The sequence below is a fragment of the Tachysurus fulvidraco genome, chromosome 1, assembly GCF_022655615.1.
Source record: "Tachysurus fulvidraco isolate hzauxx_2018 chromosome 1, HZAU_PFXX_2.0, whole genome shotgun sequence".
Taxonomy (NCBI): Eukaryota; Metazoa; Chordata; class Actinopteri; order Siluriformes; family Bagridae; genus Tachysurus; species Tachysurus fulvidraco.
In genome coordinates, this window is record NC_062518.1 from 32,839,354 (window position 1) to 32,859,337 (window position 19,984).

General features: G+C 36.5%; 3 protein-coding genes across 4 annotated transcripts in view; 2 read left to right on the top strand and 1 right to left on the bottom strand.

Annotated features, from left to right (window-relative positions):
- shroom4 (shroom family member 4) overlaps positions 1-4,773 on the bottom strand; it is a 35,210-nt gene extending 30,437 nt beyond the window's left edge. Inside the window, exon 1 of one of the 2 annotated variants that reach the window (XM_047811883.1) lies at positions 4,244-4,773. In XM_047811883.1, coding sequence (XP_047667839.1) covers positions 4,244-4,366 — 123 coding nt within the window. In that variant the 5' untranslated portion in view covers positions 4,367-4,773. The remainder of the gene's footprint in view (positions 1-4,243) is intronic. The other variant, XM_027134491.2, reaches the window with a different exon arrangement.
- A 553-nt stretch (positions 4,774-5,326) lies between these two features.
- On the top strand, positions 5,327-7,828 carry bmp15 (bone morphogenetic protein 15). Its single transcript, XM_027134496.2, has 2 exons — positions 5,327-5,848; positions 6,283-7,828. Exons 1-2 carry the CDS (start codon positions 5,494-5,496, stop codon positions 7,107-7,109), a joined length of 1,182 nt encoding a protein of 393 aa, XP_026990297.1. The 5' UTR covers positions 5,327-5,493; the 3' UTR covers positions 7,110-7,828.
- A 7,256-nt stretch (positions 7,829-15,084) lies between these two features.
- leap2 (liver-expressed antimicrobial peptide 2) lies at positions 15,085-16,882 on the top strand. The gene is made up of 3 exons (XM_027134352.2): positions 15,085-15,295; positions 15,530-15,699; positions 15,815-16,882. The coding sequence occupies exons 1-3, from the start codon at positions 15,221-15,223 to the stop codon at positions 15,852-15,854; spliced, it is 285 nt and encodes a 94-aa protein (XP_026990153.1). The 5' UTR covers positions 15,085-15,220; the 3' UTR covers positions 15,855-16,882.
- Positions 16,883-19,984: the final 3,102 nt, after the last annotated feature.

Sequence of the window (19,984 nt, forward strand, 5' to 3'; positions counted from 1 at the left end):
GAAGATTTTTTTTTTTTTACTTCAAAATCTCAAACAATATTTATTATGTTTCATATATTTAGAGCAAGATTTAAATGTTAGAAGATAACTTGCTAAGTAAAAATATTAAGAGCATTATCAATCTGATCTGATTGTCAGTATCAAGTCTTACAGGAGATGGGAATAATATGTGATGTTGATTGACACCACATAGATCTTGGCACCTGTGTATAAATTTCTTCTCAGATCTTGACAACAGAAGATTGCAAAGATTGCAAAAAAAACAAACAGTTCCACAGCACAGAATTTCTACAGAAGTATGAAGTGCTTACTTGCATCTTATTCTCTTCCACTTTAACAGATCTCAGCTTAAAGGAAGCATGTTGTTCTTGTTCTCACTTAAATCACACAGAAACCCCAGAGCATGTCTGTAGACTTTCACACAATATTGTCACACCAAGCAGAACGCATAGAAACAGAAATATGCTGGACTTTATATGAAGCAATAAGACCCCAAATATCTCTCTCTCCATCAAATCTCCTCCACCCAAGGCAAATGCTACAGGAGCCAAACTCACATTCCTACCAGATATCAGATTCTTCCCACACCCAAAATCAGCTACAGACTTTGTAAAGTCCAGTACAACATCGAAATAAAACATTGTTTCACCCACTTCCTCATTGAGTCCATAAAATCAGTAGTACCAAAATACTCATTACCTCATGGTGATGTTTCCCAAACAGTAGTCACACAGATACTGTGCCTGATTTAACTAGTGGAAAACATTCCAGAAACAGAAGCCTGTAGTTATTGGATGACAGAAAAGAGGAAGCAGTTCTCTTCACATGCTGCTCATCTGCGATATTATGGAGCTGAATGAATGCAAAGCCTTGAAATCTCAGCAGATGTACTGAAACTATGGATCAGTGAAACATTTCCATGTTTAGAACATTTCCAGGGCTCCTCCTTTATCCCAGAACTATGGTGTGTCTGGGAATAAGTTCCACTGGGCAATTAGAAAGAGGGGAGAAAAGTATGACTAAAGTGCCCTGTGGTCTATATAAACTTCACAGCAGAAAATGAGAGAAGCAAGGGAATGCACAATGTTTCCATACCAAACCCTGAGACTAAGCAACCGAGAGACAGAATGGGGGAAAACAGAGCCTTTCAGAGATTTGAGATTAGTTGCCATTTATTTAGTGGTTTAGTGGGAGCATGGAAAAGTCAGTGGCAGTTTTCCATTAGCATGTCATGCCCTACAGTGCCACCCTTTGCATCTGCATTACATCTATACACATTTAGACTGGATAACAGGACATTTTAGAACAGTCAAATTGGTGCTGTTACACGACAGTCAAAACCGTGGTAAACTTGTACCAGAAATAAAGCACAGTCCGTGTGTCTTCGGACTGGGTCTTACAACAGCAGTCATCAATCCATTTAAAGTTTCTTTTACTACACCTTACATTTAATTTAAAACATTCATAAGTGTCATTATTCATTCATTTTCTACCGCTTATCCGAACTTCTCAGGTCACGGGGAGCCTGTGCCTATCTCAGGCGTCAAAATCAAATTCTAATCTGCAATAGTTCTCATGTAGCAGGGGTCTGCTACTATCTGTTATTCAGGGCCAGTGCTGGACTGGACATATCAGTAGCATTTTCCAGGCTGCTGCTGCTTTGCACAACATGCCAGTTAAACAATGGGATTAATGTATAGGTCCGGTGCTGGTTGATAGATGGAAGAATCCATCAAACATGCTGATCATGATTTGCTCTCTAATCAGATGGAAAATGTGTAAATAGCTTTGCTTGAAAAATTTGCCCCCTGGCAAAAAGCAATAGAGCCACAACGTAATGGCCTCAGAGACAGAAAACTCCAAATCAAATACAACATAGTTGTCAAGTGAAGGTGAGTCTTGAGTGCAGCATGGGGTTATCAGATTGGCCATGGTCCAGCCTCCAATGTGTGGTTATAGCTCACTGATTACCCAGGGATTTACATGACTCTATTGGGCATGCATAAACTAAAAACCCTCATTTAGCTGCTCATTTAGAACACCTTCCAGGCCTGAAATGAAGTTAAGGTTTTAAAAAAGATAGAAAAAAATAGAAATAATGGACTACACAATTGAACAACATCCCTCAATCCAGATTAAAAGTTCAATTACACTGGTGATGTGAAAATGCAGAATCAGAATATAGCGAATATATACAGTATAACGCCTCTTTATCACACTAGTCACACTTCAGATCATGATAAAGACCCTGAGGTCATTAGGACACATCTGAGACTGGGTGGAGTAGAAGTCATGCAGCACACGATACCATCTGGAAGAGGAGGGGCACACCACATCAATACACCCTGAAAACGGTATACAATAACCATAAAGCCTGGCTACACTTACACAGATTTTGTCTTCTATAAGGTTATTTAATGCTTGTCTTGAAATCAATACAGACCAACAGTAATCCTCTGGAAATGTGTCTCAATTCTATAATACTAAGAAAAATAAAAGATCTTCTGCACGGAAGACAACAGTATTACATGTAGGAAGCATTAACATCCCGGATTATGCAAATAAAGAAACGAATAGATAAAAAGAAAATGTATTTGAGATGAGAGCTCAAAATAAGAGTGAAGTAAGCTGATTTCTTCTTACACTCATACCAAGTTCTCCCCCACCTCCCAAACCTTTCCCGCATTCTCCCAGCTTCCTCCCCATCCCCCTCCATCAGTTCAGGGGGGTGAGTCTGGGAATGTGATCTCTGTGGCTCTTGTACCCTAAAACATCTTCATTCAAGTAAAATAAATCAACACTTTTGACATAGGAATAGAAAATCAAATATAGTTCTCTCACCACTTCCTGCACTGAAATGCATTAACGTGCAGAGGCTGAATGGGAAAGCAGTAGAGATAAACGGTCTGATTTATTACTGACCAGAGACAGAATATAGAGATTAAATAAATGTCTGATATCTAGTTCATCTGTTTGCAAAGTTAATAAATAACCTGCTGATGCTAACCAGAGCTTTCACCTTTTCCAACATTTATATATGTATGTAAAAAAAGAATATATGTAAGACTTAAGTAAAATGCTTTTTAAACCTGCACTTTCAGAAGTTATGACTTCTCAAGGGTTCGTTCTGGCTGAGAGTACATGATTTCGTAAAAGAAGCGCTACATGAAACTCCTTTTGAAAAAGAAATGACAACTGTTTTGTGTTGTTATATATATATATATATATATATATATATATATATATATATATATATATATATATATATATATATATATATATATATATATATATAAAAAATATTCAAACCTATAGATTTTCCTGAAATCTCACTGTGTAGGTCTCATTCAAGTAAGTAAAAATAAATATTTTTTCCATTGCCCAAAAAGGTAGCTATGTGCATGAGTGGTAAATGCATGTATAGGTAAACTCCCAGGGTGCTTGGTTTACAACCTTGCCTTAATGTGCTGTTTTTAAAAAACTGTCCAACATCTGGGAAAAGAGCCAGGAAAAAACTATACACAACTGAGGTATACACAAACATGGAAATAAAAACATCAGCTTCTGCTTGCAAAATGTAAACTTTTTTTTAATATGATGCATATTTCCAACTTAAATGGAAGTGTTTTTTTTTTAGCTCTTGTAAAAAAAATTGTAAAACACTAAAAGAAATTAACTAATTTCCAATATTTGAGTTGGAAATATGCTTCATATTAAAAAAAATCCAAATAAAATGAAATAAGGACAATCCTGTCTGATTGCTAATATTCCAGCATAAAGTGGAGAAGATAAACAAACATGTCAATTAAAATATTTGACGTTTGCCGAGATGGAAACTCTCCAGATTTAAAGAGTTTGCACAAAAACACTCCAATTATTACTAAAGTGTCAATTCAGTTATATGGATGTAGACAGGAAGCAGCGCTCAGGAACCCTCAAGTCATTCATTCAACTGAGTGCAAGAACTCTACAAACGGAATTCAACTGGCCAGATTTGAAAGTTAAATGCATGCAACATGCAAGCAGAAAATTGTACTCGAAATATGACGCCAGACTCCTGAACAAACTTTGTTCCAAGTTTATTCTAAGTAACTGAACGATCATCTTTAGTGCCAAACACGTTCACATGTCTCTTCCCTTACTCCAGTATATGATTACGCGCGCGCGCGCCTTCTTTGCCTAATAACCAAGAGTAAAGCGTGAACTTTTACTTCCACACTTCTTCTTCTTCTGTCTCACTTACTTTTGTTATGATGAGCGGCTCTTCGTGCTCCAGTCCTCCTTTCAGCGTGAATCCCCACGGAGCGCCTCCGTTCAACTCGACGTGGATGTGATTAAAGGTCACGAGTTGTTCCACGGTCTCCATGCTGGTTCCGGGACTTTTTCACTCGAGCCTCACACTTCTCACACCACGAACTCTTGTGTCTCCATCACTAACAACAACAACTCGGGATATGAGGCAGAGGAGGGGAGAGGAGAGGAGGGGAGAGGAGAGGAGGGGTGCGCTGCTCAGGACGGGCATGCTGCGCTTGTGCGTAAAGGAAACGCTCCAGGCTGAAAAAGTCAATTTGATTGACAGATGGAACGGCCGATTGGGGTCGAGTTTCACTGGAAGAGTCCAATATAACACAGCTAAAGGGGCGGGACTTTGTTGAAGTGCTAACCGCTGCTTTGTCCGTTGTCCAGCTTTTCCGCGGATGGTGAAACAGCTCCTCCTACGCAAATCCCACAGTTAACTGTTAAAAAAGCTGTCCAAACTGCACCCAGGTCAGCATACAGAAGTAAGCTTCCCACTCTAGCCAGGATGTACTAAACCTGTGCCTTAAAAAGCAACACAACACAACACACAACACAACATTCTTAGAAATTAGAATTTATAAAATAAAGAAATTATAGAATTTTATAGAATTATAAAATAAAATGAAAAATTTGTAAAATGTAGAACCCATTTAGAACTGCTAAACATTCAGAGAACCCTGTTTAATTTTCATTTTATAATAATAATAATAATAATAATAATAATAATAATGATAATAATAATAATAATAATAATAATAATAATAGCAGAAAACGTATTTGTTAGGAAATTGTGTGTTCAATACTTATCCATCTGTACCCAAGGTCTGAGTGAGTAAAACTGTCCATAAGAGCCCTAAACCCTAACCCACTTCAGTGATAAAAGACCACAGTTTTTCACTTGGTGTTGCAATTGGTCGAGGAATTAAAATTAATTTCAATTCTAGTCACTATTATTATTTATAAAGTACATCTGACAGCATTAAAATATATATATATTCGATCCCACAGAAGAGATAACACCTTGGAACAGGTGCATGTCTCAGGTGAGTGACGTTGCGTCGTGACGTCAGCAGGTACGGACACGCTAATGTGGTAATTGTGAGGCCGCAAAAAAGTCCGTCAAACAGCATTTAGGTGACTTTCTTTGACGATGGTAGCCTTGCCGGTTGCACTCGTTCGTGGCAGAAGTTAAAGATGAAGGCTGTGGGCAGTCACGGCTTCCTCAGACTTTGTGTACTGTCGTGTTTCTTTTTGTTGTTGCCCGCGTTCACGTGCGCGGCCGATAAAATGGCCTTTCCCCCGTCACGTATCGGGGTGATGACGACAGAACAGAGTCGCCGAAAAAGCTACCCAAAACAGAGAAACCCTAACACTAACGCGTTTAACAACAAACAAACAGAAGACCAAAGCCTGCAGTTCATGTGGAGTCTGTATAGAAAAGCAGCTAATATAGACGGCAAGCCGAAACAACGCAAAATGTTTGGGTCCAACACCGTCAGGTTGATTCATGCGTCCATTACAAGCAAGAGATTTCACTCCTCATCAAATGGTAAAGCTCATTCATACATGCATGCATGCATGCATGCATCCATCCATTCATTCATGCATCCATCCATCCATTCATTCATGCATCCATCCATTCATTCATGCATCCATCCATTCATTCATGCATCCATTCATTCATGCATTCATTCATTCAGTCTTTCTTCACTCACCCACGATCTACGTTTTGACTTGATATGTGCTGCTGTGACCGGAAGTATTAATTACATTCTATCTTCAAACTAATCTATAGTTCATGAACATATTCAGATTATGCAATGAGTTCAATAAGCACCTGATCGTTTCATTTTTAAGCAAATGATGATGAGCTGCTTTTAAAAGTCTTTTAAAGTATATCCAAGATTGAGTTTAAACTAGTACACTAAGCTGATTGCTTCTCAGAAAATGTTTTTCTTTCTCCCCGTTCCCTGCCCTGGTCAGACCTGCTGTATACTTACACTGTGCAATATGAACTGGAAAACCTCCCACTCAGCAAACTACACAGGGCATCTTTCGTTCATCTGAGGTCACCTGTGGCGTTATACCCTCTGTTTATGTGTGAGGCCAGAGTCTCCTCCTCAAAGCATACTAATGACACAGACTTTGTCATTCTGGGCCCACAAAGCATGTGGACTGAATCGGATGTCACATCCCATGTGTCTCTACTTAGAGGCAGTCTGTTTGTCCTCTATGTTCAGTACAAGTGTTGGGAATCTGGCCCGGTTCATTCTGTTGCAAGACACAGGACACGCAAGAGACTTTTCCCACCACAAAACCACTTGAGAGCTCCTGCCTTGCTTCTCTTTTTGGAAGAAGAGGAACATCCTATGGAATGGACAAAGTACACCAAAGTCACTTCTCACGCTGGCTCAAGGTTACGCCGATCCAAAGAACTTGGCAGCATCGGGTCTGACATTCCTAACTACAAGCGGTCCAAAAACAGTGTGGGCAAGAACCAGTGCAAGCTCCACTCATACCGTGTGGCTTTCCGTGATCTTGGTTGGGACCATTGGATCATTGCACCCCCTATGTACAACCCTCGCTACTGCATGGGCGACTGTCCTCGCATCCTACACTATGGCTACAACTCGCCAAACCATGCCATCGTCCAGACCGTCATCAGTGAGCTTGGTGTTGCTGACATCCCACTGCCATCCTGTGTGCCTTACAAATACAAACCTATCAGTGTGCTGATGATGGAAAAGAATGGCAGCATTGTCTATAAAGAATATGAAGACATGATTGCAGAATCCTGCACCTGTAGATGATTGGGGACTTGAAATACAACTGGAAGAAAAAACACACACTAATATGGACTTCTTTTGACCTACTACTGCCATCTGCTGCCCACAGCTAAGCTCACAGTCTTAGAGTGCTATTAGAATGTGAAGAAGTTATTGCTTGATGCATAGATGCGTTAAAAGCCACCAACTGTGACAAACTTTCTTTTCTTTTTCTGTTTTTGTCTTTTGTCTGTGTCTCTTATTCATGTGTTTGCTATAATGATGGAGGAGAAAGAAAAAACTAAGAGTTTTTTCTATTTGGACTATTTGATATTACATGTTTGCCCCTGACATAACTGTTGAAATGTTCAATCAAAAAAAGAAAATATTTTTTTGGAAAAAAAGAAAAAAGGTCCATAATGAGGGAACTTTTGTGGTGTCTTTTTGTAGATCAACTTGTACATGTATATGTTTGTGTGTTTGTGGCTGGTTGCACATAATAGAAAGATACTGCTGCTGTTTCAAATGCTGCTATTGTGACCTCATTTTGAAATGATGCCTTTTGCCTGCTTTATTTTAGTCAAAGGCAAGGAACGGAGATAGGAGTGTCCTTTATCTGTCTAAAAGATGTGCATCTAGTTTATAAAGGAGAACATTTCTTGGACATGTTTCTTAAAGATTGATTATAGAGATTAGTAAGATTAATGAAATGATTGTTTTAGAGATCTTGAGAGATGAAATAAAGAGCATATTTTGTAAAAAAATATATATATATATTTTTTTTCTTTGCTTTGTTTATTTGCACAAAAGGTTACTTGCATCACGTTCAGTTTTAAGACTGATATGGTTTTGAAAAGTATTTTTCCAGTCCTGTACAATCCTTTTCTTTACCCAATGCATTAACTTGTCTTTAGACAGCAGAGCATTTTCATGGTGCCCCTAAAAGCATATAAAATTGCTGGCCAGAGATCTGACCGGTGATCACATGATGTTCAGGATCCCTCACTGGACTGATTGCTGATCTGGGCACATTTGTCTTAGTAATAAATCTGGCAATCTACTGCTTTTACAATGCTGCTGTGTTTAATTCCTTTAGTTTGGCTATTCAGCATGGCATGCTTATACTCCAAAACTGAATACAGACATTTCATATTGAATTATGATGCATGGAGTTCAAAAACTTGTCTGGCTGTAATAATGGCCAGCATAGAAGCAGTCTTAATCCACTACATTCCCAAATTCCACTGGTGCTGGTGATAAACTCCAGGTCCCGATGTGATACCATGATTTTGAAAGTGGTCTTTCACTTACTTCCTTGTAATGGACATTTAAATGTAACGCACACACATTCATAAGTTTGATCTTTTGTGAACATGAATGTTTGCAGGACTTGCTTCTGTGACCGAAGGTATAACCTGATGGGTATCAGAAAAGCATACAGCTGTAGATGTGGACATTCTTGGCTGTTTCTGCCCTATATGTGAACCACGGTGGACAGTGAGATGTTAGTCTGTTTGTAATGAAAAAGGCCTGTTGTTCACTTACAGAAGTCAGATATGTCAGTCAAACTGTAGAATCAAATCGATCAAATGAAGTTTTATCTGTCACATACATACAGATTACGACATGCAGCGAAATGCTTTTTACGTCTGTAAAGATGGAAGAATGAAGCTGTAAATATGCCAGAAAATATGACAAGAATAGGGGAGAAAAATATATAACCAGATTTATTCAACTATGATGATTCTGGTTGTTGCAGTATAAAATGAATCATTATACACAAATTCCTAGATACAAGAATCCCTTACTGAAGGCACACCTCTACCCACTTTAATATGTACTAGATCATTGATACATGTCCATGAACTAAATGACGACAACACAAGTCCGAATCCATTGAAAGAACAGTGTCTGGCCATGACGATATCTGAATCCTATTTAACTGCAGAGGGCAGTCAGCATCCACAAAAAAACAACTTGATTTTCTGCTTGGTATAAGATCTTTTCTGCAAGTGCTTTCCAACCTTAAACATTGCATTGCGAGGCTTAGTGCTGTTCTCCTCTCTAGGGAAGATTTCATCCAATATCATTCATGAACGGGATTAAACCAGCAAAAAATATATAAGCACATTATGTCCAAATGTCCTTCATTGCATGCCAAATATTTGCTGTATTGAAGTTTTATTCAACCAGCATGCTGATGTCTCTGGCTGTTAGTTTATACAAACCATTTGAGCGTAACCGGATTTTTTAAAAGTGGGTCAGTTCTCTACCTACTTTGTACCATTTGAATATAGAGAATCTTCTCCTGGTCTCTATTCCTTACTCAGAACTCTTTCAGCATGTGTGAGCCTAACATAAGTGTTATTTTAAATGCTTAAAGAAAAGTTATCACTGGTTTACAGATAACAGTTCCATAACTACAACAATTTCAAAAGTGCCTATATATTTACATATTCCTGCTATTGTCCAGGCGGCAGCAGATAAATCATTTAGTTTCCATGAGTCAACATTTTAAATCATTTTCTCTGAAATCTGTCTGGTCCAGGACAGCTCATTTCTCTTCTTTGACAGTTGTTCTAGTTCCCTTTGGGACAGTGTACTTTTTTTTCTGCAATCTGATGAGTTCTTGCCAAGATTCACAAAACCGTGCCAGAAGTCTGTGTGCCTATGGCAAAAGAGAACATTATATACAGTCCATATTATATAATGTATCCATTAGGTCTTCCCATGTAATGATTACTTCCTCTATGGATAACAAGTTGATGAATATGATTTAGAAAGGTAATGCATCATAGATAAATATATATTATATTATATATTTTGGACACACACCATTACTAGGGGAACATTTAATGTACAGCATTACAGAATGCAGTAACATACACTGAGCTCAAGACATCTGACCCTATTCATCATTCAACATTCATCTATTTTGCACACTTTTGTACCTCATTTACATTTTCTTTTAAAGGCAGATTGTATTATTTACAATGACTTGTAGAATACAGGCCCTTTAAGAAATTTCAGAATTTCTCAGTATTTATGTCCCCTTTTTGCTGGAAAGAACAAGTTGCAAATTTCAATTCAGGGATGAGACTTGAGGAAAATCAGATTTATTTTTTCATACAAATGAATTAACATTGTCAAATATGTTGAATATTCTGTATTCATGATATTGAAATGTTCCTTAGACGTTCAAATTTCTTCCCCCTCCCCACACACACAATTTTTAAACCTTCAGCTAATTTTCAGCTTTAAGAACTGACATTTTTAGAGTTTTCTCTTTCGGACTTCTATTCAATTCAATTCAAGTTTATTTGTATAGCGTTTTTTACAATAGACATTGTCTCAAAGCAGCTTTACAGAACATAAACATAGAGCAGAAGGTAGACATAATTAATGATAAAGGAATTAACGAATAATAAAAGAAATAAGAATTAACAGAATAAAAATTCTAGGTTATTATTAGATGTGTATAGTTCACAATGTGTATGTATTTATTCCCCTATGAGCAAGTCTGAGGTGACTCAGGCAGCAGTGGCAAGGAAAAACTCCCTTAAATTGGTAAAGGAAGAAACCTTGAGAGGAACCGGACTCAAGGGGGAACCCATCCTCATATGGGTGACACTGGGGGTGTGATTGTAATATACAGTCATTTAAATGTTGTATTGGTGTAAGGATCATGGACTTCGGATCTCCTTAGTATCACAGAGTCTAACTGGAGATGTCTCAGGATTCTTAGAGTCGGCCTCGGCTCATTGGACGTCCAAAGACCCTCTGTATGACAAAGATACAGTAGAGTGGTTGTCCATTAAGAGTTCATTGTAACATACGTATGTATTCTTTATTGAACACACGTTATTTTATAATTGATGTATTAACTAAACAATACACTTGGCAATGTACTCAGACTTTTTCTATTTATATTACAATGCTCTATCAGGCATCAATTCACTAAGTCGGTATAGAGACCCTCTGTCCAAAGTATGTATGACTATCAGGCTTCTGAGGTCATAGTACAGTTTGCAGCCATACCCAGCAAAAGGTCCAATCTGGACCAAACGTACAAATGTTGCATAAAATTCTGAGAATTCTTATTCTTAAATTCCCACTGGTGAGTTGCTGTCTATAGAAATCTGTTGTATATCCTATGCATTCAGGTTTTGTGCATATTGCATGCGTTCCTCATTCCATCGGGTGTAATTATAAATCATTCTCGCTATGCTAAGAATTTGCACAACATTTAGCTATCCATCATGAATCAAAATAAGCATGACCTTAGCCACTTTATCAAGAGAGACTCCTGAAATGATGCCAGACAGCTTTAAAACAAGGGCACATGCTTGTGAAATTATGAGGATTGCTTTTGAGAAGTTCTGGTATGAGATTAAAGCATGGAACATCATATCCAAAAAACATGAGTCACTTCTGAGTCAAGTCCCCTTTGTTATGGGTTATAGCAATTCAAACTCTACTGTTTCATCCTCTCTGTGTGTTTATGGCTGCACACAGCCTATGGCTAAAATGCCCACTCGGTCATCCTGAACTAAATTTCTTGCAACAAATTCAAGCTAGTATCTCATTATAAGCATTTTTGCAGATTTACAATGCCAGTGACTTTTCAGGTTAGCCAGGGTTTGTAAGGGTTAGAAGTTAAACGTTGATGTTAAACGTTAATTGAAGGGGGGGGGGGGGATTAGCAACAGCTGAGCACGAGCTAATAAGATATGCACGGTCATTTCTGCTGTTTTGTATATGTGGTTCTTTATGCATGATATGATTGATGCAAAATCTAAAAGAAATGCATAAACACACAGCAGTTTAACATATTAAGAGTTTAATTGCTTTGATTTTGCTTTTAGTCTAAGACCATTAGTGGGACATTAAAAACCAGTGGTACTGTGCAGTGTTTCAGATTCTATCATAAAAAATACCTCATGTAAGTCTGACACAATTTCACTACTCTGTAGCTAAAACCTATAACCAAAGATAGGGGTTTCTCGGTGGGACAGACTGTATTTTCTTATGCAAACATTTTAATTTGTGTTGCCATGAAATCTAAAATAAATCCAATATAAATAAGCTATCATTGGGGGCTGCTATTTAGACCCACAGGTTCTGATTATGGACAAAAAGTAGTCCAAATTTTTATTCAGTTATATTAGGTTCGCTAGTTAACAGAGTATGTTATACTGTATATTATTTTTCAACAGTCATTTTATGTGAGCAATTTACAAAAATCTTGGAAGCATTTTTATTAGTATTGAAATCCATGTCATTTAGTCACTTCAATCTTATCTGTGCATCACTTTGGCCGACATATTCATATGTACTATTTTATTTAACATGGCTCATTTGGGGGGGGCATGGTGGGTTAGTGGTTAGCATGTTTGCCTCACACCTCCAGGGTTGGGGGTTCTATTCCCGCCTCCGCCTTGTGTGTGTGGAGTTTGCATGTTCTCCCCGTGCCTCGGGGGTTTCCTCCGGGTACTCCAGTTTCCTCCAAAGACATGCATGGTAGGTTGATTGGCATCTCTGGAAAATTGTCCATAGTGTGTGATTGCGTGAGTGAATGAGAGTGTGCCCTGCGATGGGTTGGCACTCCGTCCAGGGTGTATCCTGCCTTGATGCCCGTGACCTGAGAAGTTCGGATAAGCAGTAGAAAATGAATGAATGAATGGCTCATGAAGGCGGAGTTTGAGAACAAGGGGTAAAAGGGCGGCCCATGGTCAGGAGCTCACAGGTTTGATTTCTGAGTGGTCTTCCTCTGTAAGTTAGAAGTAACTATAGAAATAGTTGCTTTATTACATTGTCTGTTAAAAGCACTGTACAAATTAATTGAAAATGTTGGGGAAAATGTCCTGATCCTCACTGACTTGTCAAGTGTAATGATGTCTTATTCTAAAGTATTCTTTAGATTAAATAAAAAAAATGAGTAATCTACATGGAACAGCACAGTGTACAATGGGTACAGGCTCCTGGGTTTGATTCTGAGTTCATTTTAGTGCCTATACAGAATTCCTGTGCAAGTTCCCCCATATTTGCATTGGTTTCCAGAAATTGGATTGTCTAAGATAAAGCGGTAACTGAAAGTGAGTGAGTGATTATAGTGATTATATATACAGAAATATAGTATTCTGAAATATGGCCATGTTCAGTAATCATCTTCACACTTTTGGAAATTGTACAGATCTCTAGCGATGTTCTTGTCGGTAAAAGACTTCTCTGTCTCTCTCTGTGTCTGTCTGTCTTTCACTCTCTCTCTCTCTGTCTCTCTCTCTCTCTCTCATTTTTTTTCTCCAAACACGTTTCCAAAAAATCTTCATTTATCATTTAACAATAGAGTCATGGTTCAGGTGATAGATTCCTATGAACAAATATACATATGAAACATCTAGATTTTAAAGTACTGCTTTAATGTAAACTGTGGCCATAGTAGAGATTTATCAGGAAAAATCTAATGACTGATTATATTAATTTGATATTAAAAGAGGTAAACTTTTAGAGTAACTCTTGCATGTTATTGCTTGAATAATCACTCCCTCACTGACCTCTGGCTATCGCAACACAATTGTCTGAACCATGACAGAGCAGCTAATATACTTGGAACTTGTTGTCATTCACTTCCCTGTATATTTATCTCCTTAAGATAGAGAAATGCCAAACCTGCAGATATTTGTAAAAAATCTAAGTTTAAGTGTTTAACCATCTCAAAGGTCATACAAGATTATGCATACAAGAAAGATATTGACCAATTCTGAAAGCCAGTGGATCATTCTTTCTTACTGGTTGATCTCATTCCATGTCAAAAGCATGTTGTATAGTATGTAATATAATTACAAATATAGAATGAAAATAATTATTTGTTTAATTTGTGTGGAAGTAAATATTGAGCTTTTAAGAGGAAGATAATTAGCAAATTATAGCAAAGTAATTAATTGGTAAATTAATTCTCTCAATGATATGTGTGGGTAATTCACCAAGATATTTGAACCCTGCCTCTGATATTTGAAAAGGGGGCCATCACTCTGTCAACAAATTGAGGGATATTAAAGGGCAAGGCCAATGATTTGCCAAAATTCTTTGCATAATCAGATACTTTGCTGTATTCAGATATCAAGACTAGATTTAACAGAAGTCTCTGTACTATACCTATTCAAGAGAGAGTCATCAGTATAAAGGTAGTTATAATAACCCTTCCATACTGTAACACATTTAACACACAGCCAAAAGAAAGCAGCGATCTCTAATAGTTATTTGTATGAAAATCAGTCACTTGGTGTGAATTAAGTGATTTAATAAAAAATCCCATTTAATCGATCAAATTGATCTGTAATATTAAGAGCACAACTTGCATAAAACATGCTTAAAATTCTATAAGAAATTTGCATGCATAAACATGCCTATCATATTCTTATCATCAAGCACAGAAATTAGAATTAAAAATAATAGAAATTCTTATAGAATTTCAAGTAATATCCATGTAATCCTGGGGCTTTATCAGATAGCATTGTTTGAAATATATGTAATGATTTCACTTTCATGAGACACTGAGTGATTTTTATTGGTAGAAAGTTTTATGAATTACTATCTGATCAAATGTACTAGTTCTGAGACCTTATATCCTTATATTCTAATATATTAACTAAGTAAGAAACACTAAACAAAAAAAGCAATTATACAATAAGTTCCCACCAACACCATTTGACCACTTAAGACTAGTCATTAGTTCCCATTTGAAAGAAGACAGAATTGTCTTGGTAGACTAGAAGTCCACTAGGAATGATGTAAAATGGATATCATTTATGTTATCATTAACATTTTTTTGCCTGGTTGTTTGACTATTGACCTGATGATAAGCCTGTGGTGATTTGTGTTGTCCTTTATTGCATTTTTTTTTTTTCCGTTTCATTTCCCACTTTTCATAGCCATGACTGTATTTTCTCTAAGGCCCCCAAAGGACACAAATATTAAGCAAACATGTGATGTCACAACTGGGTACAAAAAGGCAGAGAAGGACGCAAAGGGAGGGAAAGAAAAGCCTGGGGCGAGGACTGGCAGACTGGGTGTCTCTGTAGAGACTGGAGATAGTGAGAATAGCCATTGTTGCCTGAGGTTACAGATAGAGTTGTGCTAAAACCCATTCTTTCAGCATGAAGGAGCAAAGTCATTTCAGCAGAAAAGCTCTTGCAGCCTGGTGCCTGGTGATTATGGTGCTCAGCCAACAGGTACTTGTAAATCTCTGCATTTTTTTTTTTTTAATTCTCATTTGAGCTTTGTCTAAACCTTTAAAGTTGAATGAGTTACAAGTGAAATTTATTTTATTATTTTATTGTTAATACTTATACCTGTACTTTGCATTGAACTGTTTTCGTCTTTGCACAGATTGATATTGGAGGTTTTAAATGACTTTGTGCTGTCATGTCTGCTACTTTACATGAGTCCATGTCTATTTGTTTTAGGTAGCTTCCAGTCCTGTCCCAGTGATGGAGATCCTCTCTGGCTCTGTGCAGGGAGTTCAGAGGTCACTTAGAAGAATGGCCCGTATGACGCCCCTTTGGAGAATCGTGGGTACTAAACCCCATGGAGCATACTGTCAGAATAACTATGAGTGTTCCACAGGAATCTGCAGGTAGGCTTATTTCAAGATGGAACCCATTGATTCATTTCTTGTGTATAATGTGGAGCTGTTGTTTAGTATATGCTTTTATTATTTTAAAACAAAATGTTCATTACTATGTTTACAGGAAAGGACATTGCTCCTTTAGCCAACCTATAAAATCCTAAGATTGGAAAGGCTTACTTGCTGTCTGGACTCCTGCATGAAGTGGAATCAAAAAAAAAAAAAGGGTTACTTTTTGGTGTGAGAAAAAAAAGGAAATGTTCAATTTAATATCTCAGATTTGGCAAGTCAAAAAGTAAAGTTGGTTAAGTGTCTTTGGGGTAAAAGCTTTTAGATGGACAACTAACCAGCTTAAATCATAATCGCACAAATTCATATATGCATGAATATATTATAATGCAAGTAAACTTTTTTTTTTCTTTTCAGTTTAACAACATAAACCTCATAACCTACAGTACAATACACTACATGTATACTAATGTGCTATTCTTCTTCTTTTTTTTTTTAAATTTAATATCCCATTTTATTTCACACTGTGCATATATCAGATTTTGGGTGGTGCTAGTGATGGTATGATGGATCAAATACAGCTGGTGCAGATTGTAATGTATTGAGCTTTGAACTAGACTGTTTCTAGAAGTCCAGCTCTTGGTATTAGATCACATAATGCCTGGATGCTGCACAAGTTGAGCTGGCAGCAGGTCACACATACAGCGTGTGCAGATTTTCAACCCGAGTGTCATTGAACTATAGAAATCCCTAAACAGAAAGACAAAGTGTGGTAAACAGTGCAAACATGAAATGCCTTTAGTTGACTGAATGAAGTATTGCAGTTTCACAGATATCTGTTTCCTAATGTTCTAAATCTTTATTTTTTTTTCTCTCTCTTTCTCTCTCTATCCAGAAAACACTTTCTGGCTTTTATTTATGCAAGTGCTGATACATACATTATATTAGTCATACATCTCACATAGCACTGTCAGAATATTAAAGATTCTTCTGCTGGATAATCTATTTATTATATTTGATTATTTTTTATGCTTCAGTATATGCTTTTGAGTGACTGAATCTGTTACATAAAATGTGTAGTTACTGAATTTTTGAATGTACACTGTGTCATTGCTTTTGTGTATGTTGCATCTGATCAGTTATTGAAGCAATATCAACTAAATAAACGTTTTATTCTAAAACATCTGTAAGTGGAATGTCTTGTATAACCAATATGAGACTTAGAAAATGGTCAAAAGTGAGATATAATTGTAAATGCGCTTCATTTGTTTCTTTGCAACAATGATAAAATGCATCTTTAGGTCCAAATGTATTTTAATATTAAGGCTGATATTTAATCTGACACTGTACCAAGTGTAGCCGCATGATAAATATGAAACATGTGGGTCATCCTCCCCTGCTTTATAGACTCACACACACACACACACATACACACGTGTGTTCATATGCCATGTGTTTCATTAAGAGAGTGAGCAAAAGCAAAGCATAACACTATCCATACTGATTTGTCAAAGGTCAGCCAAGCTTATCCAACACTGAGCAGGAATCCCTGATCAGAGACATCTAAAGCATATTTTCTGACTAAGATACAAATATAATAATAGAAATTCAGAAATGCATTTAGGATTTAATATTTACTCTTGCACTGTTTCCCTCTCAACTGTAATATAAATAAAGGAACTATTACCATTGTTCAGTTACTGAAAAAGTACATTTTAAAATAATACCACAAGGCACATAGCTCTAACATTTTAAATTTTAGAATCTAAATTAGGTTTTGTGTGAAAGTCGGAAAATGTGCAAGATTGATTTTACTCTTTAAGGGTTAAGCTTAATACAGAGAACAAATTTATGTTAAAATTATGTATGAGTACATAATGATGATCAAATATAATGATTCACAATGGCTTAATAAGCATACTGTACATAAGAGTACTTCATCATTAGTACATTTTTTTTTACTATCTTAGGTATTGTGACCTTCATGAGAATGTTGCATGCTCCAGCATACTGTCTATCATCTTATCAGTTTTTGTGGTTGTACAATTTGTGTTGAATTTGTTTTGATCACTTGATGAGGACCAACAACAACCAAGATAGGCCCAGGGTCAAAAATGATAAATGTTTTTCATATAATTTTTTTGTATATCTTTAAGACCTTCAAAGTGAAGGATTCCATGTTTTCAGAAGTTGTAATCATTGTCAGTCTACTAGGACCTTATGTTTGGTTCAGAGTGTTTATTGCCTAAAGACTAAACAGTCTGTAAAGTAAGCAAGACATTTTAGACTCTGCACAATGTACATTGATGGAAAATGTTTTGCTTGAACAAATACTTTGGTCCAGAACGCTGTCGGAATAAAAATGCTAAACCAGGACAGACCAATTCCAGTTTAGGAACAATGCAGCTATAAAAAAAGACTAATTTAATATAATATATAGTATAATATAATCAGTATTTTACATTCACCTAATAACAATATAATTTATTTATTGGACACAATGCTTTGCATGTTTGCCTGTTGCTTTTTTCCCCGATGCTTTGCATGTTTGCCTGATTCCTGTCCTGCATGCATGGATTTTTTATGTCCTTCTTGTGCTTCAGTGTGGTAGGCTGATTGACATCTTGCAGTTAAAGTGTAAGAGATAGAGAGTGTGTGTGTAATGGACAGCAATTGACTGGCACCCCATGCAGTGTGTAACCAAATCCACTTCGATGGACTCCAGGATTTCTGAGACCCTGTGTAGAATAAGAGGTACAGAAAATGGATAAATAGAATATAATTTATTTACAGGAATTCAGTTATGGTTTTTAGGAACAAGAAAAACACACTTTGTAAGTTGTCCATTCTTTAAACTTTATTCATTAAACTAAATGACAGAAAGTGTATTAGTTTTTGTGCACACCTATAGTTTGAAGAAAAATTTTCAGTCAAAGGGTGTAAAAAATGACAACGCTGCTACATCTAATGTACACATACCACCACACACACTACCAAACCAATACTATGTTAGAGTACTGCCATTCATCTCATCATAGATAGATGTATTAGAAATTAAATATAATCAGCAATATAATGAAATGTTGTTCCTTCTGAATCAGAGTGTCACAATAAACATGAATCAATGGCTACAGTGCAAAGTCAGTAAATACACACAGACTATACAATAAACTATAAAGCAAACAATGCTGCAAACACTTAAGAATACAAACTCTATTGCACAATAGTGTTTATAATTTTAACTTTTACAGTAGAACATGTAAAGTAATTGTGAATACGTTGAATATGATGTCTCTATTGTAAAGTGATTGAGTTCAGTGGGTTGTGTAGGTAGGGTAGAAGAGTAAAGTGATATGTAATGTAATATCAGTTAAACTGAACTAGGCTACAATAAAGTTAGTATACTTAATGGTTTTGATATATTTGGCCATTCTTGCTCAAGTGCAACAATAGGACAGTGCCTATTAACATTTTAATTATACTTGTTGAGACTCTTCTGCATATGCACATTTAATAAGGTTAGTGAAGAAGGGTTAATATTTTAATATACAGTAAATAACACCCACTGTCTAATCCTGCTGAGCACATTTCACTGTGACTGTGCTGCCACCTAATGGAGACTCATGGGACAGACATATTGAACACAAATCCAGACAAAATGTTAGCCTTTTACATAATTATCTATGTGCTAGTACTTGTTATAGTGTACTGTAGTTCTGTCGGCTAATCAGAGAATTATCTAAAGAACCTGAAGATATGCTACATAAGCTTATAAAAATACTTTCATCTAAATTTTTATCGGATCACTTAATTTAATTTTTATACTCTTTTATATGTATGTGTATACCCCTTGTTTATGCACCACATCTATCTATCTATCTATCTATCTATCTATCTATCTATCTATCTATCTATCTATCTATCTATCTATCTATCTATCTATCTGTCTGTCTGTCTGTCTGTCTGTCTGTCTGTCTATCTACCTACCTACCTACCTATCTATCTATCTATCTATCTATCTATCTATCTATCTATCTATCTATCTATCTATCTATCTATCTGTCTGTCTGTCTGTCTGTCTGTCTGTCTGTCTGTCTGTCTGTCTACCTACCTACCTACCTATCTATCTATCTATCTATCTATCTATCTATCTATCTATCTATCTATCTATCTATCTATCTATCTATCTATCTATCTATCTATCTATCTATCTATCTATCTATCCCCACAAATATATCATCATACTCATTTTGTAGTATACATTTTAAGTTCTAGGTGACTTCAC